The sequence below is a fragment of the Colobus angolensis genome, unplaced genomic scaffold (assembly GCF_000951035.1).
Source record: "Colobus angolensis palliatus isolate OR3802 unplaced genomic scaffold, Cang.pa_1.0 Scaffold247, whole genome shotgun sequence".
Taxonomy (NCBI): Eukaryota; Metazoa; Chordata; class Mammalia; order Primates; family Cercopithecidae; genus Colobus; species Colobus angolensis.
In genome coordinates, this window is record NW_012115677.1 from 3,671,741 (window position 1) to 3,692,661 (window position 20,921).

General features: G+C 39.8%; 1 protein-coding gene across 2 annotated transcripts in view; it reads left to right on the forward strand.

Annotated features, from left to right (window-relative positions):
- Positions 1–20,921, forward strand: part of LOC105514544 (mitogen-activated protein kinase kinase kinase MLT) — a 193,630-nt gene that overhangs the window by 138,658 nt on the left and 34,051 nt on the right. The window contains exons 11-14 of one of the 2 annotated variants that reach the window (XM_011945966.1): positions 3,664–3,799; positions 16,267–16,311; positions 18,770–18,800; positions 18,898–19,037. In XM_011945966.1, coding sequence (XP_011801356.1) covers positions 3,664–3,799; positions 16,267–16,311; positions 18,770–18,800; positions 18,898–19,037 — 352 coding nt within the window. Of the gene's footprint in view, positions 1–3,663; positions 3,800–7,728; positions 13,730–16,266; positions 16,312–18,769; positions 18,801–18,897; positions 19,038–20,921 lie in introns of those variants that run through there. The other variant, XM_011945967.1, reaches the window with a different exon arrangement.

Here is a 20,921-nt window from a genome sequence, read left to right on the forward strand (position 1 = left end):
GTTGTCACTTACTAGGTTTTAACCAGATGCTTGTACTTCATTTAGATTTTCTTTTTTAATCCCCATAGCAACCCTAAATTATATCACAGATGCAAAGGTAAATTGAGTAACTTGCTCAAAATCATATAGTACTGAGAACAGAACCCAGTACAGAATACAGTAACAGAACCTGGGTGGTCTGGTAACACAGCCTGCCCTTGCACCCATGCTATACAGTGCGGTTACCAGATTTGTGGCCATTGTCATGCTGTCTTCTCATTAGTATGCAATATTCACTTGAATGAATTCCTTTTTAGCTAAGAGAAATATTACAGGGCATGATTATTTTAGGTTATTAAGGTGTCTAACTCAATATGTAAATTCCTGAAAAGAATTATGTGTTTTTATCAGATAATCTCAACATTTCAAAAGACAACACATTCGAACTACTCCCTCTTTCCCCCCAACTTTTATCTAGTATCTAAAACCACATGACTAGTGTCCAAAGAGTGTTTTAGTAAATTAGAGTCACAGTGATCACAGTGAAGCCTGATTCCAATCCTGCTGTGGTGTTTCTGGCAAATGATTATTTTCTGGTAGAGCTTCCGCTACACATAGACCAGATGCAACTTGTATTTTTAGAAAACTGAATGGTTATTCTGAAAACTCGTTTTAAAACTACATTATTAAAAACCACATAAACTGTGTTCTTTCCTTTGACCTAATAAATGATAGGAACAAAATCTAGTGTCAGACTTTTCCTTATTCATCAGACCTTCAGCTTGTTTCTCCTCCCATTGACTTACTAGCAATAATGGCAATAAGCATTAAGAACAGAAAATGTGTCATCCTGTTGGTCCTGGTTTGGATTTTCATTAACCATGTAATTGTCTGTAGATCTGTGGCAACCTGCACTGAACGAGGCATGCAGTGTTGTGATGAGCGTTCAGATCTGTGTCTCTTGGCAAAACACTTGGTTGGTTGTGTTTCCCGTGGTGACCAAAGTACTCTCACCATGACATGCCTTCTTAAAAACAAAGCCCAGAGATCAAAACAATTTGTGCAATGTTAGCACAAATCATGTAATATATAACACTACATTTAATAAACAGATTATACATTTATCATGTAATATATACGCTATATCACTCTTTTTACAAATTGACCTTTTATTTCAAAGTAAGTTTCTGTCTGATGAAAGAAGATAATTACAGTTCATTGCCTGTTTTTGGCATATGGAAAATTGATACTACTTGACATTGACCTTGATTGGATTTGGCTTACGAGAAGACCATAATTTTCATCAACTAAGGCATTTAAACTATATTTTTAGAACAAGAAGGTTATATAAATATATCAACAAATGCATTTGATGCAAAACAATGCACCAAAAAAACCAAGGGAGCAGCTGTTTTTATGTCGTCCCCGGGTTGGGGTCACGTCTCTAATGGCATATAACCTCCCACACGATTTCAGACTGGGCAGTGTCGGGAGTGCTGTTGGAAAGCTGGGCCTGAGGAGACAGATTGAGGACGGAGATTTACTCGGTGTTAGTTTCTGTGTCACAGCCTCCCGTTCATTTAACTCTTGATCCGTTTTCCAGAAGTGCTCACAATCGCAGTAGGCTCCCAGAACTGGAACTTGAGATGCATCTTTGGCTTAAATTACAAGTGAAATAGAATGTAGTGGCCATTTACGCTGGTCTAAAAGAACATCAGTGAGATTAGTCTCACTGGCAGGGGCGTGGGGACTGGGTTGGCAGAAGCGCCGTGTAGACCCCGGCCCAGGCCTCTGCCATCGCACACGGAGCCCGACCAGCTCCCACCACCCCCTTGCCGCCTACTGACCGCTTCACCGACTGAAGATGAATGAGTCTTTTCTTTTTTTGTGACAAAAATTTACCCTAAGGTTTTTCATGCTGATTTTTTCCCCTCAGTCTTCCATTGAAAAATAAGAACTTTGTTTACGTGCATAGTCATAATATTTTTATCCGAAATATCAGGGATAAAATTTGGATTTTATGGTACAGTCATAATTCTGAAAGATGGCTGATTCACTGCCTTCTTTAGGGACTGTAATATGACTTACAGCCTTTTATGATTTTTCAAACGGCACCAGTAAAAGGGGTGGGTGTTGATATTTGTGGGCGGCGCAGCAGAGGCTTCTTAAACCTGATTGCTGCCTCCCTTGCTCTGAGGTGCATTTCAGACAAGTAGGGAAGTAAAGTGTTGAGCCAAATCCAGACCCACCTCCATACCTGTTCAGAGTTGGATTTTGCCAGTGAATGTCCAGAACTTTTTGTTTTCATTCATTTGGTTAGTATCTGTAAGAGCATTGGAATGTTCCAATAAGAGTAAGCTGTTTACTTACTGTTATTCTCCCTAGAAAGAAAAAGGCAGACTTTAGTTACATATATTCATTAACTTAGATGTGGGGGCTTCTACCTTCCATAGTCAACATCTCAATCATGATTATGCCGTCGCAACACAGGACTGCCTCAGCAGCACCTGGAAGCAGCAGCTGGCAGCACCCAGCAGCTATTCGTCACCCAGTTCCCATCTTCTTCTGCATCCTTCTCTCCAGTGCCTTCTCTAGCCTTGACTTCCCTCTCCCTCTCCCTCATTCTCTCAGTATTGTGGCTTACTTACAGGCTTTTCAGAAACTCAAGGGAAAGAGCTTCCAGTTCTGAAAACATAAATTTAGACTTAAACATTGCGACAGCCCTAAAGGAGAAAACCGTTTGTGCTGAGCCATGGTACCAGTTCCACTTTCTGTGAAGGACAAATTTCTGTAACATGGCATATGGTTCCAAGTGGTGAGGTTGGTTGGCCTATAGACACTAAGGGAGATAACTTCCTTTAAAAATTATTAGAATTAAAAGGAACCTTAGAGTTCATCTGGCCCAGGGTTTTCTACACTTGCCTGATTGTAAAAATTACTCGGGTCTTTTTCTAAAATAATGAAATTTTCTAAAATTCATTTTCTAAAATAATGAAAGTTCCAGGGTCCCACCCAGGCCTACTGACTCATGAGCTCTAAGGAAGGGTCCTAGAAATCCATGTTTTGTTGGGTTCTGGTGTGTGATTTTTTGAAAAACAAGTTGGCTATGTAAGTCTAAGGATCAGGCAGGTAGGGGAACCCTAATGTTCTAAAACCACCACCCCCTACAACCGAGGAAACTGAGTCAGGTTAGTCAATTGATTGCTTAGGTTACTCAGCCAATGAGTAGCCCAAAGTGTCATCTCAACCACTTACCGATGGCGTGTTGTTTAACACCTAACCTGAATATCATTTTCCCACCTATATTGTGAGATTAATACCTGTTTCTTGGGACTGTTATGGGAATAAGATGAGATCATGGATAACAGCACTTACAAACTGTAAAGAGCTAGATAAATGTAAGCATTTACTAAATGGTTGTACCAGGACACCAGCTCCATAGCTTATGCTGCACCCCAGTGGCTCTTCAACGCTTTGTTGAAATATTTTGAGCTTATTTTTCCAAGCTAGAAACTACCTCTTAATATTTAAGGACATGAAAGATTCCTTCTCCTCCGGCAGCTTCCTGGTTGATTTTAAAGCACCGGCATTTGTCTTTTATTTTGATTAGCATTCTGATGGACCCACTAAGCGCTTGATGTCTCTTAAGTAAAGTTGAGACTTACACCAGCTATCCCTGTGCAGGTGCGAAATTGAGGCAACTCTTGAAAGGCTAAAGAAACTAGAGCGTGATCTCAGCTTTAAGGAGCAGGAGCTTAAAGAACGAGAAAGACGTTTAAAGATGTGGGAGCAAAAGCTGACAGAGCAGTCCAACACCCCGGTGAGTACCCTCCCCCTTCGCCGTCTTTCCACATGCTGCTTGTAGGCTGCGCGGCTGAGCATGGCAGCATGGCACCTCTTCCCCTGCCTCCCGCTGCCCCTCCTCATTTCCTGCCTCACGCCTGTGTATCAAAGGGCCAGTGTGTGGACTCAAGCGGCGTTCATACCTAATTTCAATTAATAAAATGCCAGAGATTTAAAAGAAAAGCTTATCCTATTTCTGGCTCCTTCCTTAAGAACTGTTATTCTGTCCGTGTGTTTGTATATTAGAATTACAATAATAAAATCCGATGTATTTTCACACCATCTGCTCAATCTCAGAACATGCACCTCGGTGCTGATTAACTCCTTCTAGTCACTCAGTCATTAATAACTGTAACTCCAGCAGCTCACTGACTAACAGAGTCTTTGATGTGTCAGAACTTAACCATGTTTTCCTTCTAAAATGGAGCTAACCATGATGACATGCAAATGAGAAGCATTAATATTTCGTACTCAATTTAGTGTTATGATCAGGGGCAGCAAAATATTGGAAAAAGATTCTCTCTGGATAAGCTTTCAGTATTTATTACACCTAGGCAGTATCTTGTTTTCTCCCAAGTCTTGTATTTAGAGGAATATAATAATTCTTTTTAAGCATTTCACTGGTTATACAGTAACCTTGAGCTTACATGCTGATATGATATTATTAAAGTCTAATCAAATTTCAGCATTCTTTCCTATTTTAAATGGCATAACATTTTCAGGAATTAAGTATACATTTATAATTGTTTTTTCCCAGGGTTTTTAATGGGCAATATTTGTTCACTTAAAATTACCCAAGTAATAGTAGATTAAAAGTAAACATATATTTTAAATTCATTTTTGATAGTTGCTATGGTGATTATGCCAAAAAATACTGAAATGCCGTTCATTTTGTGGTCTTCAAAAAGCTTTCCTATCTTTAAAAGTCTTAATCTTCATTAAGCAGCCAATGCCCAATTGGAAAGTATTTTCCAGTGTCTAAAGAATAAAATAGTTTGTCTCCTTCCCAACTTGCGTGGAGAAGCAACGTGATATCCAAACAAGGAAAATACAATGAAACTAAATGTTTACTATCAGATTCATTGTGGAAAAAAAGGACTTTGGTTCTCCAGGGAATTCCAGAATGAACCAAATTGCTATCCATAACACTACCATGGAACATTTTAAAAGTGCCACTTTTATCTGTGAATTTAACTTAGCTGGTGAGAAAAACGATGAGGGAAGTTTCCTGTTCTGGCTGATGTGGTGTCAGCAGGCAGCCTCTGAGAGCCTCACTCTAGGGATCTGCACAGGAGCAGTGCTTCTCCCAGAGCTCATGAGGGACAGGAGCAAAAATGTGACCTTGTCCCTAGAGCACAGAGCTTCTGAAGTCTGCAAGGTTTTGTTTTGTTTTAAAATGCATTGAAATCTAAAGCCGTAAAAGCATTGCATGGCCTGACTCTTTCTGAATGTAGTATTGTAAGAGAAAACTTCAGCTATTCACATATGCTTCAGAACCTTTCTTTAGTTTATTGGCGTCAGTTTTGCTAAGAAACAGGCTGCCTTGCACATAATTATTGCTTTTAGTAACACAGTTTCATAATAAATAATAAAACACTCTGCAGTAAAGCTCTGTGTGCTCGGTAGGTTGCCTGCTTGAGTTTTTAACCCCACGAAACTTTCTGTGAAGGAACTGCTCTGAGGGCCACCACTAACAATGGACAGCCTGTAGCACAATCTCAATGAGATTTTCTTCTTTTTTTCCTTATGGGAGATAAGTTTTCTTTCTTTACAGTACTTGCTTTTAATGTCTCTTCTGCTTAGAGCTGGTATTTCTGAAGGAAAGAAAGTTTATGTTCAGATATTTTGTAAGTAGGTATTTTCATTTGTCCTCACATCAGTTTCTGTTTAGCTTTAACTGAGATTTCTTAGAGAAAGATGAAATAAACCTTTTAAAAAGGAAGTGGCTGGAGGTTTAGACTTCCTGTATGTGGCCTTGTCTTAATTATGTAAGTTTAACATTTATATAACTTCATAAAAAATTGAATCATTCGATTAATTTCAAGGGCACTATTTTCTTTCCTAAAACTAGAACATTAGTTAATGATATTTGGGGAGATTAATCCTTTATGCATAAATATGGATAATGTTTATTTTCTAATTATAGTTGAAGCTTGATGTAAACATTTTATTTATTTTAAGAATACAGGCTTATCTGAGAAACATTTATAGAGATCTTTAGAGTCAAACCTAATGTGAGGAATGACGCTTAAAATAATACAATGAGCCACAAAGAGTTCCTGAGAATATCTTACAATTGAAAACAAATTTCAGAAGCTGAGAAGTTTGACTGCCAGGGAAATAACATCCTGTTTCCAGTGTTTAAGGATCTAAATCAATTGTTTTCTTCCATATAATGGATACTTTTCAGTTGAATGATATGAAATTAAAGTTATTGAACTAACAACTCCAGGAGGGTTTTTCCCAAAAGAGCGAGCTACTTTTTAAAAACTCAGCTCCAACTTCAGTTTAAAAATTAGGAAATTGAGGTCGGGCACGGTGGCTCATGCCTGTAATCCCAGCACTTTGGGAGGCTGAGGTGGGTGGATCACGAGGTCACACGTTCAAGACCAACCTGGACAACATAGTGAAACCCTGTCTCCACTAAAAATACAAAAAATTAGCTGGGTGTGGTGGCGGGTGCCTATAATCCCAGCAACTCTGGAGGCTGAGGCAGGAGAATTGCTTGAACCTGGAAGGCGGAGCTTGCAGTGAGCCGGGATAGTGCCACTGCACTCCAGCCCGGGAAACAGTGCGAGACTCCGTCTCAAAAAAAAAAAAAAAGATTAGGAAATTGATCCTGAATACTAGGTACCAGAATATAGAGGTCATCCCAGTATATTATTTGTACATTATTTATCATAAATGTATTCATATTGAAACTATGCCAAAAACATAAGCCTTGATGTGCTTGTTTCTCAAAAGAAGAGGCAGTAACGTTTTTCATATCCTAACAGTTTTACCCCTAAAATGGATATGCCCAAACATTTATGGGAATAAGTTGGCTGTTCAAAATAATTACATAAAGTAGAAGATAAATGTCTGTGACCACTGTGAGCAGTGACATCTTAAGAAAAAAGTTCTGTTGAAAGAGGAAAACTTGAATATTAGAGCATATTAGAACAATCTAAATTAACACTATTTTCCTCCTTTCTTCCCAGTTTTCATGTGTTTACATACTTATGTCTAACTTAAATGTGAGAGACAGCATCTAGAATTTGTTCACAAGTGAATTATTTAATAATTTGAATAAATAGTATTACATTAGTTCTGGCTACAATAAATAAATAAGTGGAAGCAAGTGAATTCTAGACTAAATTTTAGTGTATATTCAGAGCACTAATCCAGATAAAAAGGTAGTCAACAACCCACATTTCCCTAGAACTGTATTGACTGCTGAACTGTTTTTTGTGCTTCCTCTAAGCTTTCTTTTGGGCATAAAGTTTCTTAATTTTTCATTTGAGAATGAATCTCTGCTTAATTTCTTTTTTAAAAAATATAATGGTTAACTAAATGTTTCCTTGTGAAAGTGAAATTGGGAAAAGTTAAGATAAATCCTAAAAACTATTTGGTTTTAAGCAAAATGAGGGCTTAAAACTTGCAACTTCTTTTCCATTTGAAATTTGGCTTGCACGTGGTGCTTTGCAAACTTTTGGTTGTGATTTATCCTGTCAGTCATAAATTATGGCAAATATGCTGGAGCCAAATCTGCCATTAAATACATTCTCACATAATTCCCTACATTCATTTATTTCACTAATCATTTACCTCCTGTGTAGTGCCAACTAATTTTGTGGTATCTATTTTCCTGATTTAAATTGGTCCTAATTTCTCTTTTTACTTCTGTCCTTTCTTCCCTTTTGATAGCTTCTCTTGCCTCTTGCTGCAAGAATGTCTGAGGAGTCTTACTTTGAATCTAAAACAGAGGAGTCAAACAGTGCAGAGATGTCATGTCAGATCACAGCAACAAGTAACGGGGAGGGCCATGGCATGAACCCAAGTCTGCAGGCCATGATGCTGATGGGCTTTGGGGATATCTTCTCAATGAACAAAGCAGGAGCTGTGATGCATTCTGGGATGCAGATAAACATGCAAGCCAAGCAGAATTCTTCCAAAACCACATCTAAGAGAAGGGGGAAGAAAGTCAACATGGCTCTGGGGTTCAGTGATTTTGACTTGTCAGAAGGTGACGATGATGATGATGATGACGGTGAGGAGGAGGATAATGACATGGATAATAGTGAATGAAAGCAGAAAGCAAAGTAATAAAATCAAAAACGTTTGGAAAACACAAAAGTAATTTGTTTATCTCAGTCTGTACAAAAACAAGTAAGGAGGCAGAAAACCAAGCACTGCATTTTAGGCCAATCACATTTACATGACCGTAATTTCTTATCAGTTCTACTTTTGATTTATTTTTGCTTACAGAAAAATGGGGGGAGAATTAAGCCAAAGAAGTATATTTATGAATCAGCAAATGTGGTGCCTGATTATAGAAATTTGTGATTCTATATACAATATAGGACTTTTAAAGTAATGACATTCTGGCTTTTTCTTTTTTAATGAGTACCTTTTAGTTTGTATTTTACTTTATTTCCTTTATTCAAATCGTTTTTTAAAACGTACATTTTGAACAAGCACTCTTAACTCCTAATTGTTCTTTGACACATAGTATTCTGTGACTTACTTTTTTTTCTTATAGCAGTACACTATAATATCAGAAATGGTTGGCCTGAGCAACATAGTAAGACCTCGTCTCTACTAATAATTAAAAAAGTAGCTGGCATGGTAGCACACACCTGTAGTCCCAGATACTTGGGAGGACAAGGCAGGAGGATTGCTTGAGACCTAGCCATCAGTCAGGGCTGCAGTGAGTCATGATGGCACCTAGCCTGGGCAAGAGAACAAGACCCTGTCTCAAAAACCAAAAGAAAGAAAGAAAGAATTGATAGTACAAAATCCAACAACAAAAATACTGAGATGAAAGAAGGTTATAACAAAGTGCTCTTCAGAAATACCTAAATGCTGAGAATTTTTAGTACTAAATAGCACAGCTGCTCAAAGTAAAGCCTGAGCAGTGTTCTCAGTAGTGTATTTGAAGGAAAAATACTCTGATTTGAAACCAACAGCAGATGTTGCAAACTTTCATACCACTGCTGGCCATGGAAGCTTCTTAACAACACACTGTCATTTAAGGCTGTGCTTGTGCTTTATACAAAGAGAAAGACGTGGTCTTAAGGGGATGCTTCCAGGGGGTTAATTCATGCCTCTCCTGGGTTTTCCAGCAAGTGGTGTATGCGTGGGCGTTTGTTTTTTAAAGGGGCATAATAATCGTGGATTCTAAACATATGCTCAGCTATTTTAAAGAGGAAATTAAATATTACAAAAGAAATAGTAAAGATAAGTTATCCTCACTTAGGCAGAAACACAGGTCCTTTCCATATCAAGTTTAGCCTACCAGAGTTGTTTTTTGTTTTAACCCTGCTTCATAATGTTGGTGTTTTAGAAGTAGATACAGGCAGTGCTCTGAAAACCTGGCTAGCCAGGGATATTCTCAGAATTTTATCACCTATTTGTCAAAGCTTGTTTAAATTATAAAACACTTCTATTTATATATATTAAGAGGCAAAAGAACTAAGACTTGTTTCAATCTAAATTAGAAAGGAGTGTCATTATTTGACTATTAAACCAAAACATTTTTGGTCGTTCTTTTTATGGAAGTTTTAAGAAATGACATCATCATAGATATGATCTAATAGTATTTCTAACTACATTTGATCATTAAAAGCCTCTTAGAATTTGAAGCGTGACATGTTTCTAATGCCCCTTGAGAGCTGAAAAATACCACATAATGATCAGTATGCTGTGCCAGCTTCATTTGGGGAGAAATAACTAATAGAATGTTCTGGGTGTGAGGTGTACAGCAGCCTAGGTGCATAGTGCTGAAGAAAGGGATCAGAGTCTGACTGTCACTCAGAATCCTGGGCCCAGTTGCTCAACAACCTTGGGCAAATTATTTAATCTCTGTGTGTCTGTTTGCTGATCTTCCACATGGGAATAGTAATAGTACCTACTTGAAAGGATCATTGTGCGGATGAAAAGAAATAATATATGTAAAGCACTTAACACAGCACCAGGCCCGTGGAAAGTGGCTAGTTAATGTTAGCTGCTATGAATGGTGCCAGTGAAGACACTGAAAAATAAGTGATTTCAGTAACCTTCCGGAAAACTATCAGTTTCAAATAATATTTTCTCTGTGGTACGAGATGAAATTAAAAGTGGATAGCTTTCAGGAAAGATAAACAAAACATTCTTAGAATGTAAGCTAAATAGATTTCTTCTGTTGCTCTTTGAAAACTATGAGCCCTGGCCAGGTTAACCTGGTCTGAGGTGAGACTAAATGCAGAAAGAGCAGACAAACCTTTCCCTAAAAGATGGATTCCCCCACATACCCATGCTACTAGTTTCTCTGTCTATTCACACACATATACAAATACAGGAACACAGCCTGTCTGTGCTCAGACATAGAGAAGTACTACCTGACTTGAGTCAATGCACCCAAGCAGAAAAGCTTGGAGTAGAGTAGAAGGGAGGGCTTGGGACTCCTGTCTTTCCAGCATGCCCTGGGGTGCAGTGGTCAGCCACCTGAGGAGACAGCCAATAGCATGGGGTTTACAAGGCAAAGATACAGTCATTCATTCAGCACATATTCATTGAGCTCCTTCTCTGTGCCAGACACTGTTCTGGAAGATAGCTAGATGAAAATCTTTGCACTCACAGAGCTTACATGCCAGTGAGTGAAGATTGATGATAAATAAAGCAAATGCATCATATGTTCACATTTGATAAGTATACGCCAAAAAATGAAGCTGGGAAGGAAGATAAAGCCCATGGGTGAATGTTGAGGTTTTTAAAGTATGATCAGGAAAGGCGCCACTGATAATGTAACATTTGAGCAAGGCTGAAAAAGGCAAGGGGATCTCTGGGGCTAACTTCGGGATCTCGGCACTTTATGTAAGAATGTAAACCTTGCTTCTCATTTAAGAATGAGCAGCAATACATTTAGAACATATGAACTGAATGAAATGTACATTTTTTTCTTAATAAATCCATATGATTATATGTAAAGTTCTGTTGCATTAATAAAAGCAGCCAAATAGGGCCAAAGAGAAAAATAACAGGACTCTATACTGGACCTAACTTTATCATTAATTAGGTAATATTTTCCTCATTTCTTTACTGCTGCTATTTTCCTCACCAGTATTCCAGAGATGGTTACAGCTCAATACTCTGCCACCAAGAACCTGCAAGGATTTCAAATACAGCAGAACTGGCCTCGGTGAAGAGCTTAAAATTGTTCTCCTCGTAGAACCGGACTATTGATCACTACCACGTGACATTGGCTCTATTACTTTCTGTTCCAAATCAGTGTCCTTCTAGTGGCTTGAACATGTTAAAACATCCCTGAAATCTCAGTCATATAATCAGAATTTTATAGTGTTCTCATTCTATCTGTAAAGATCATTTGGAAGACTTTAGACTCTATTAATTTTAAAAAGGAATGTTTATTAGCCATATGCAAAATTTCTAATGATGATATTAATTATACAGCTTCTAATTCACTTTTCAGACCAGTTTTTGAAATGGCCATTATCAGTGTTGGATTTAGTTCTAATTACTTGATTTACAAAAATGTACATTTAGAAAGAGAAGGGTTAAAAGAAACAGAAATGTAAAAATTCAAAATGAGAATTAAATCTCTCAATTGTTGTAGTAATTATCAGGGACATGCAACTGAAAATGTCTCACCTTTCATCTTTTTTTCTTAATTCATAAAGTTATCTTGTAGAATTTGATGAGACCCTCCTAGTCATTCTCAACTGGGGTGCTGCTATCACCTACTGGTGTTTGAGAGTGTTGGGGCTAGGGCACATTTTTGGTTGTCACAGCAACTGGGATGGCATTTGGTGCCCAGTGCCCGGAATAGTAACATTATGAATGCCAGGGACAGTTTGCTCAGTAAAGTCTTCCATCCAAAAGGGGCTGGGTGTGGTGGCTCACACCTATAATCCCAGCACTTTGGGAGGCCAAGGTGGGCAGATCACCTGAGGTCAGGGGTTCGAGACAAGCCTGGCCAACATGGTAAAACCCTGTTGCGACTAAAAATACAAAAATTAGCTGGGTGTGGTGGCACATGCCTGTAACCCCAGCCAGTAGGGAGGCTGAGGCAGGAGAATCACTTGAACCTGGGAGGCAGAGGTTGCAGTGAGCTGAGATCATACCACTATACTCCAGCCTGGATGACAGAGTGAGACTTCATCTCAAAATAAATAAATAAAACGCAGTAGCATTGTCCCTTCCCCACTGACAAACTTATCAAATCCAGAAGCTTTAGAGTTTCGTGTCTAATTATTTTTCTCCTGAACAGAATTACCCAAGTCAAAAAAAAAATGTATTTTTAGAGTTACAGCAACATACAACCTGAATTTTGTGGGTTTCATGGCTTTATCTTAAAGCACCATTTCCCTACGGGGTAATGGTTTCTTTCTCCTTAGGAATGCTGGTGGCAACTTGAAACAGCCAAATCCACCGGGGCAGGTCACTCTCCCATTACACTGATTCCACAATAAATAGAAAAAAAAAAAAAAACTCATTGAGGTAGCTGCAATTTTATAGGTTAACTTAAAGCCTCTTTTTCTACCCATCATTTTTGAAAGCAAAATTACATTTTACTATTTTACATAACCAGTGAAAAGAAGTTGAAAGCATATAGCTCACTGTTTTTGATGCTCTGGAAATGTTGAGGGTGGGTTTTTAACCAGTGATTTTTAACATGCAGTGAATTTGTTAGACTTTTAAACACTAGCTAAGGTAGTCAAACTTGATCCCCATCAAAAATCAAGGAATTGGGGATAGGGGAGTGTTTAGGAGTGATCCAGAATGACTTCTCCCAGAATTACTGTGCATATAACTTTATTTTTCAGAGTTTTCATTTGAATGGTAAGAGTTTTATGAAAGACAGTTTTAAAACTTATTCTGAGTTAAATATTAATACTTAAAAAATTTTATTGTACTAGACTTATTGCAGCCTTTTGAAAGTAGCAGAGTTTCATCATATCACATATATAATAGAGCATAAATTTTCTATAATCAGGCACCTTTTGCTGCTTTTGAGTAAGACTGTTTTCTTGTTTAGATGTTAAGCATTGCCAGACATAAAAATCTATTCTCTTCTCTCGATTGTAGCATAGCCTGACAGCTCTAGATACAGCATTTCTATGATGAAAAATGAGTGTCCATCAGGACATCTAGAAGACTAGCCATGTTTTCTCAGACTCCACCTTTGTTTGCACTCTGTTGCCTGTGAGGAGCTTCCTGGCATGTGATTATTTACTTCAAACTAGAGTTCCAAGCACCTACATTAATTATTTTATATTGTGTGCAGAATAGTATATCTATTAATGTCAGAAATGATACACTGCACATACTGCTTTTGCACTCTTAAAATTTTTGTACTAAATAATAGAAAATATTTATATTCTTTGAGTGTGAGCTTTGAATAGATGGCATTATCACTTTATTGTTTTTTTAACAAAAACTTCTTCTCAATTATTCTATTGCAATGTCATTCTGAGCAAGTCCTATGCCAAATATCTTGTATAATGTTTGTATGGAAGATTAAATTTTACTCTTGTGTGGTAAGACTATTCAGTTACTGATTTTATAGTTGGAATTTGATATTCCAGCACAAAGTCCACAGTGTATTCAGAAATCCAAGTTGGTGTCATACATTTCATTTTGATGTGAACTTTTCTTTGCTTTCCTTTGTTCTAAGACTCCATTTTGCAATAAACGTTTTGACAGTAAATCCCTTTGTTATGTGTTGCTGTGTATATAAGATCCCCGTTAGATTGGATTCCCAACGTCCTTTGAAGGAATTGTTGTCACACGCATGGACACAAGTGTTAGCTTTTCTCTCCTAAAGTCAGTGGGAGTGTAAATAATAAATTTGTAAAGTGATGAGACAGTCATGGGGTGGATTTTTTTTATTCCCCAAAGAAAGAAAGGCTTAGAACTCATCTTCAGCAGATACACTGATATGTTAACAAGGTACAGAAAACATAAAGGAAATGGTAAGCCACTCTGTGGCTGGAGATCATTAACTCTTATCCCCTGTCTTGCCAAATTCAAACCGTCATGAAGCAATGCCTGGCTCCAGCCTTCCTCTCACTGATCTTTGCAAGCATTGTGCAAAGAATCCTGCTGGAGTGAGCATCCAGCTGAATGAAGCCAGCGCCTTTCCCTAGGCATCGTATTGGAGAACCATCCTCAGTGTGCAACCAACCCCCTCTCCTTTTGACATTAAAACCAAAGATTCTGGTTGTGATTAGTTATTTCATTTACAACTTCTATTCTATTCAAAAAATACTTATTTCTCAATTTTGTTTAGCACAACATTTGGGAATTTTATAAAAATAACACTACACATCCCCTCCCCCATCCCAGTTTCTATAAAAGTAAGCCATGATGCAGGAAAATATTTCTGTAACTCAGACTGTTGTTTCTTGAACGAACCAAAAAAGTTCCATATTTCACGTTTGCTTCTGTGATGGGAGAAGGGAATGGCATGATTCTGCAGCTGTGTCCAGCTGCCCTGTGAAGAGACAAAATTGTCATACTTTCTTTGATCCAGTTCAGCTTTAGATTCTATTCCTCAAGTCTTTCTCCTTTCCCCATTATTAAAGCAGGTGACTGTGTGTGATGATTCCTACCCACCTCAAGTGTTTCCGAGGAGGCAAAGGCAACCCTGGAGGGAAGGGAAGCACATGCAGGTAGCAGAGTATACTCAGAACAGGATCGATTTCAGTGTATACTTTATGTCCTGGCAACTTGTCTATAAATACTGAAACCCTGCACATTCATGTCCATTTCAGTAGTGGGTTTTTCCGCTTGCCTCCCCACTCTGTCTGCCTCATTTCCCTTTTTTCCTCCAACATGAACTCATTGCCTTCCATTCCCATCCTTCCCTCCTGTACCTCCCTCTCCCGCCATGCCAGGTTTTGCCTTGTTGCTTCTCTTTACCCAGAATCACCTCTCTTCTTGTGTTGCAGGACCCAGCTCAAGCCGTGCTGCCCTCCATTCTCCCATCTTGTTTTACGAACCCCTTTGTGAATACATCTGTCTATGGTATACCCATAGATATTGAACTCTATACTAGAGAACTTAGCATTCCAGTAAATGCACCCTTTAATTTTATTCATTGTTTAAAATGACTCAACAAAAATTCACCAGATATCGTATGCCAGGCCCTATGTTAGGCATTAAGTAAACCAAGATTCACGTGGCCTTGGAGTCCCCCAGGTATAATTTACACCTGTATTAGCCCCAGTTAAATTAAAAGCTCCTTGAAGGCAGGGGCTGTGCCTTTTCTAGCAGAATTTTGAGCATGTGGGTACAAAATACCTATAAGTTAGAAAGGTTAACTCACCTACCTTCTGATTTTTATACTAACAGTAGAAGCAACCAAACTCAACTTCTTTTTTTGAAACTCACAAGAAAATATTATTTGTAACAGAAGATGAGTGACGCTTTGCCATATTATCTCATGGGCAATTCATTTTGGGGGGTCAAGTTAGGCTAGTTAAAGCTAATAGCTGTACCAAACTCGAATTTGACCTATAGGACACACAGACTTCTAAAAATTATATAAGCATTTATTATTTAGATGGCCATGGGGCATATATTGAAGAGAGTAAGTAGCTCTTTGGCTCTGAAAATGGTGCAGGCTGAAGTCCTCTGGAGACATCTTTGTTTGCACTTGTGAACCTCACAGGGAGGTATTTTAATCTGTTTTAGTTAGAGCAACTCTACAGCCTGGGTTTCTTAGGACCATACCAATTTCCCATGTCCTTCTTCATCCGTGGGTGCTAACATCTGGTTTTTAAAATATTGTGCAAATGAGATCTTTAAACACTTAGAAATTCCTCTTGAGAATAGGCATAATACATCATCTGGTTACTGAGTGGTTGCTTTGGAATTTTCATTGTTAATCCAATAGTCCTCATGTTGGCTGAGAACTCTGAGGAAGACTCTGGGTCTCTGAGAAAAGGTCAGAAATGTCTTGACTGCTGAGGCCTTATTGTGGGATGTAAAAACCATGTACCAACAGAGGAATATGAAACAGCTCCCAAAGTACATGAATTGTTACTGAGAGATTGGTGAACATTACTGGAGCACTGAGAACTGCCTCTTAAGGTCAGGAAAACTGTTTTCCATTCAACCCAACCTGCAGGAGGAACCAAGCCAGAGCAGCAGCTGAGAGCTAAAAGAGTGAGACAAGAGGATGAACCAAAAAGACAATGATAATATTACTTTTTTTTCGTTTCATGCATATTTCCCATGCAGCTGCTGCCTTCCTTTGAAATTGGTGCATGGACAGAAGACGATGTGGTAAGCTCTTTGTATTCATGCCTTATTTGACTTGGGCAGGGATTTCATAAATTTGTCCCTAAGTTTTTAGGTAAAGAGATTGGGCCTTAGGAAAGTCTAACTAGGAGAAGTTGACAATTTTTTTTTTTTTTTTTTCGCCCAGGCTGGAGTGCAGTGGTGCAATCTCAGCTCACTGCAACCTCTACCTCCTGAGGTTCAAGCAATTCTCCTGCCTCAGCCTCCTGAGTAGCTAAGACTATAGGTGCCCACCAGCACGCCTGGCTAATTTTTGTATTTTTAGTAGAGACGGGGTTTCACCATGTTGGTCAGGCCGGTCTCAAACTCCTGACCTCCTCAAGTGATCTGCCCACCTCGCCTCCCAAAGTGCTGGGATTACAGCTGTGAGCCACTGCACCTGGCCTTTTTTCTGTTTTTAATGCAATAATGATTGAAAATAAGGCCTCAAGAGTAAAGCAAGTATCTGCAACTCTTCTAAGTGGGTTCTACCTTCCTATTTGCTCTGAAAGTATTCCAGAATACAATAACAAATACCAATGAGGAAATTAAAGTGGCAGCTCGGGAAAACAAATGAGCATACTTGAGAAAAAAGTGATCTTAAATCTTTTTAAAAAAACAGGGATGGCCTTGAGCCGTGGTAGACGAGGATCTGGTCAAGACAGTGCTGGACTGAACTGAACTGGGACACCACTGAACTGGCTTTCCTTCTACCTCAGGCCTGTTTGAAAGCGAGGCATCATATTTGCCAGCCTTACTCTGGCCTCCCAAGCGGGAATAGACACAAGCACGCCCAGACATTCCCGATAGCTTTAGCCAGATAAGCTCTATGTTTTTGAGAGACTGCACTCAGACTATTGAAATCTAAAGGAAGTCCTGCACTCTGCATTCTTGATAGAAACCCTGAGAAACAATCCAACTTAGTCAGTTACATCACCATATCTATTTTCTTAGAGACAAAACAGGTAAGAAAATTCCTGATGAGAAAACTTGGGGACTAGGCTGGGCGAGATAGCCTGTAATCCCAGCACTTTGGGAGGCCGAGGCAGGAGGATCACTTGAGGTCAGGAGTTCGAGACCAGCCTGGCCAACATGGTGAAACCCCATCTCTTCTAAAAATACAAAAATGAGCCAGATGTGGTGGCAGATGCCTAAAATCCCAGCTACTTGGGAAGCTGAGGCAAGACAATCGCTTGAACATGGAAGGTGGAGGTTGCAGTGAGCCAAGATCACACCACTGCACTCCAGCCTGGGCAACAGAGCAAGGCTCCATCTCAAAAAAAAAGAAAATTGTTTTAAGTTCTATAAAACTCAGGGACTTATGCCTATCCAGGTCTATTTAACAAGCTCAGGGTATCGCTAAATTAAAATGAAAAAAACAAAAGATGTAATGTGAGCCTTAGTGGGTTTGGGCTCCAGCCCAGGGAACAGACCAGGTGCCACGAAGTGCAGACTAGCTACTGGAAACTCCTCAAAAGATCTGTTTACCTAGCTCAACCCGGTTTTGGGCCCAGGCATTTCCCTCTCTGTCCTTTGTATTCTTTTGAAGTGCACCTGCTTTCAACATTAGCTAACCTCTTTGGCTTCCATAGGGTAAGGAAACTTGGCACCAGTTGCCACTATTTCTTCCCATTCACTGAGCCCCAGTGAGTCTCACTTTCCTGCCAGCCTTGCTTAACAAGGAAAGAGGACTCAGGGTCTCCTTTATTCACAAGCCTGGATGTAATCTCTTTATCCCTCGCTGCAAAGTTTCCCTCTCATTTGAAAAGAAATTTTTTAAAAAGCACTGAGTTCTAACAGCTATTTTTAGTCTTTGCTCTGAGGTTGAGTGATTTCCAGGCCACTTAAATAAAATTCCAGAGTTGAGGGCTCCCCCAGAGAATCAGAGGGACTGAGTCTGCCCTCCCATCCTTCTCCCCTCACCAAGGTACTGTGAGAGGCCACCAATAAACCCAGGCCCTGTGATATACAGGGACTAAGGGTCACTGGGTCCAGTCTCCTCATTCTACATAGGAAGCTCCATACTTTGACTTGGCCGGGGCCACGTGGCTACTTCACAACCTGGCCTAGAACAGAAGATTCCTTCCGTCCACTGCTGTGTGGTCCCTAGAACTCATACAATTCCTGAGTAAACCGGTGCCCCTCAGCAATCCAGGGGGCCAGTGGCACATAAATGGAAAAATCACTATAAGTCAGAACCCTCTTGAAAGGATTTAAAAATATCTCCCAAAGAAGGAGGAAAACCAATGGTCTTTTAACTGTCCAAGACCCCCGAAGAGAGGGATATCTCCCATTTGAAAGCTTGAGGTTTTAAAACTACAAAGAGAAAGTCTTCTATTTTACCTCTGTGGTTGAGCCAGGAATTAAAGCTATTTTGATCTATTGAAAACTCTATGTTTACTGTGAAGACCGGCCACTGACCATGTGTGAATCTTCAAAACCATATGTGTCCTCTCTTTCACAGTATTGTTGGGTTCAGCAGCTCGTCAGAAAAGGCAAGTGGAATAAGTTACCTTCTTAATTCATGGAGTTAACTTTGTTTTGGATGTGATTTCGTCTAATTTTATACTGCTTTCTAATCACTTCCTTCAGGTGACTCTTCAGCAGAGATGAGTGTATATGCAAGCTTGTTTAAAGAAAACAACATTACAGGGAAGCGGCTACTGCTGCTGGAGGAAGAAGACCTGAAAGACATGGGCATTGTCTCCAAGGGACATATCATTCACTTCAAGGTACCTCAGAAAGGGAGAACATTCCATCAGCAAATCTTTTTTTTTTTTTTGAGACGGAGTCTTGCTCTGTTGCCCAGGCTGGAGTTCATAGGCGTGATCTCGGCTCACTGCACCCTCCACCTCCTGGGTTCAAGCGATTCTCCTGCCTCAGCCTCCCAAGTAGCTGGGATTACAGAAGTGTGCCACCACACCCAGCTAATTTTTGTATTTTTAGTAGAGATGGGGTTTCACCATGTTTTCCAGGCTGGTCTCGAGCTCCTGACTTCAAATGATCCACCCACTTCGGCCTCCCAAAGTGTTGGGATTACAGGCATGAGCCTGACCTCCATCAACAAATCTTTACTGAGCTCCTACTATGCAGCAGATCAAATGTTAGGGGCTGCAGATGGAAACGGTGCTATGCTGGTCATTACTGTGCTGAAATGCTTACACCGGTTGATAATCAGGGGCCGCCCCGAAGCACCCCTATTCCTTCCTCATAATCCAACAGCAAAAAGATGCATATGTGGTGTAGTAGGAGTCACAGGGAGATACCTGAATATCACCCCCCGTCCTCAGGAAGTCTCTAATCTGGTGGAGAAAACAGATACTGCTTATGAGATAATGGTAAATGACAGCTGTAAAAAATACCACAAAGGCAGTGTGGTGCCTGGACAACAGCCATCCACCCGGAATAGCAGGAGGTGACTCAGTTTAATTCTAGACAGACAAAAGTCCATCAGGAATCCCTAAGGACCCCGGAATTTCTGCATGGCCAGAGGGAAACGTAAGCCAATGCAGCAACCTAAAGGCATTTGTAATTTTTGGCATTATGACCTGGAACAGACGCCACCTTGTATGTGTTTTAATCCCCCCTTAACTCAGGAAATTCTACCATTTCCCCCAAAACTTAAGTGTTGAGTAGTTTCAAAGCTAAACCTCTGTGTTCACTGTGGTGGTTGTGGTCATGGTTTTTTGTTTCTTTGTTTTTGTTTTTTCAACTTAGCAACTTAAACTGAATAACAATTGCTGGCATTGTGTGGTCATTGTGATTAATCTTATTTCAAGAGACATCTTAGAATAAAATCAAGTTTGCTCCCCAAACCCGCACCCCCATTCCAGTGTGGGTAGATGGACGAGCATGTATAGGTTAGAAAGAAGAGACACAGAATAAAGGAGAAAATTTAGAAAAAGCAGCCTCCTGTCCAAATCCACACCTTCACAAAGGCTCTACCAGCATGCCAACTAATCCCTATCTCAGAGCTACCCATACTGACCTTTCTAGAGAAATCCCCATTAAGACTCAAAGAGAGCCCATTCGTTTCCTTCTGTGGACCCTAGGTCCAGGAAGAAACACCCTCACAGACTCTCAGCACCTTTTGCGTAACAGCTTAGCACTCACCCACCAGAGAACATCTCCACAACAGAAAGAGGACCTTGCTGTCTTCTCCCTCCTAGAAGAAGGGCAGGAAAACCCATGCATAGTGTATTTCTCAAAGGCTGGCAAAGAATGTAATCCCAGCCTCGGGGTGTGGGCAAGTCCATCCTAAAAGCTATGCTGGCTTAGGCGGGCCACAGTAGGAAAAAGTATTTTCTGCAGTACAGAGATGTTTCAGAGCTCCAAAAAAGAAATTTTGTAAATCTTGTCCTATTTGGCAGATACCATATAAGATGCTCCCACCCCCCCTTCCCACCTGCCATCTTTGAAAAGGACCAGTATTCCTTAAGGATCAGTTCGGAACACGGGGTGGTGAGCTGGGATACCTCACCAGATGCCCTCAGTGATTTACATCTTTCCAAAGGTGGCCCTGGATAACCTAAGTACCCCTTTCATGCTGAGAGGTATCATTTAGGCAAGACATTGTTTATTGTTCAACAAATTCAGTGAATGGCTACTAATTGTGA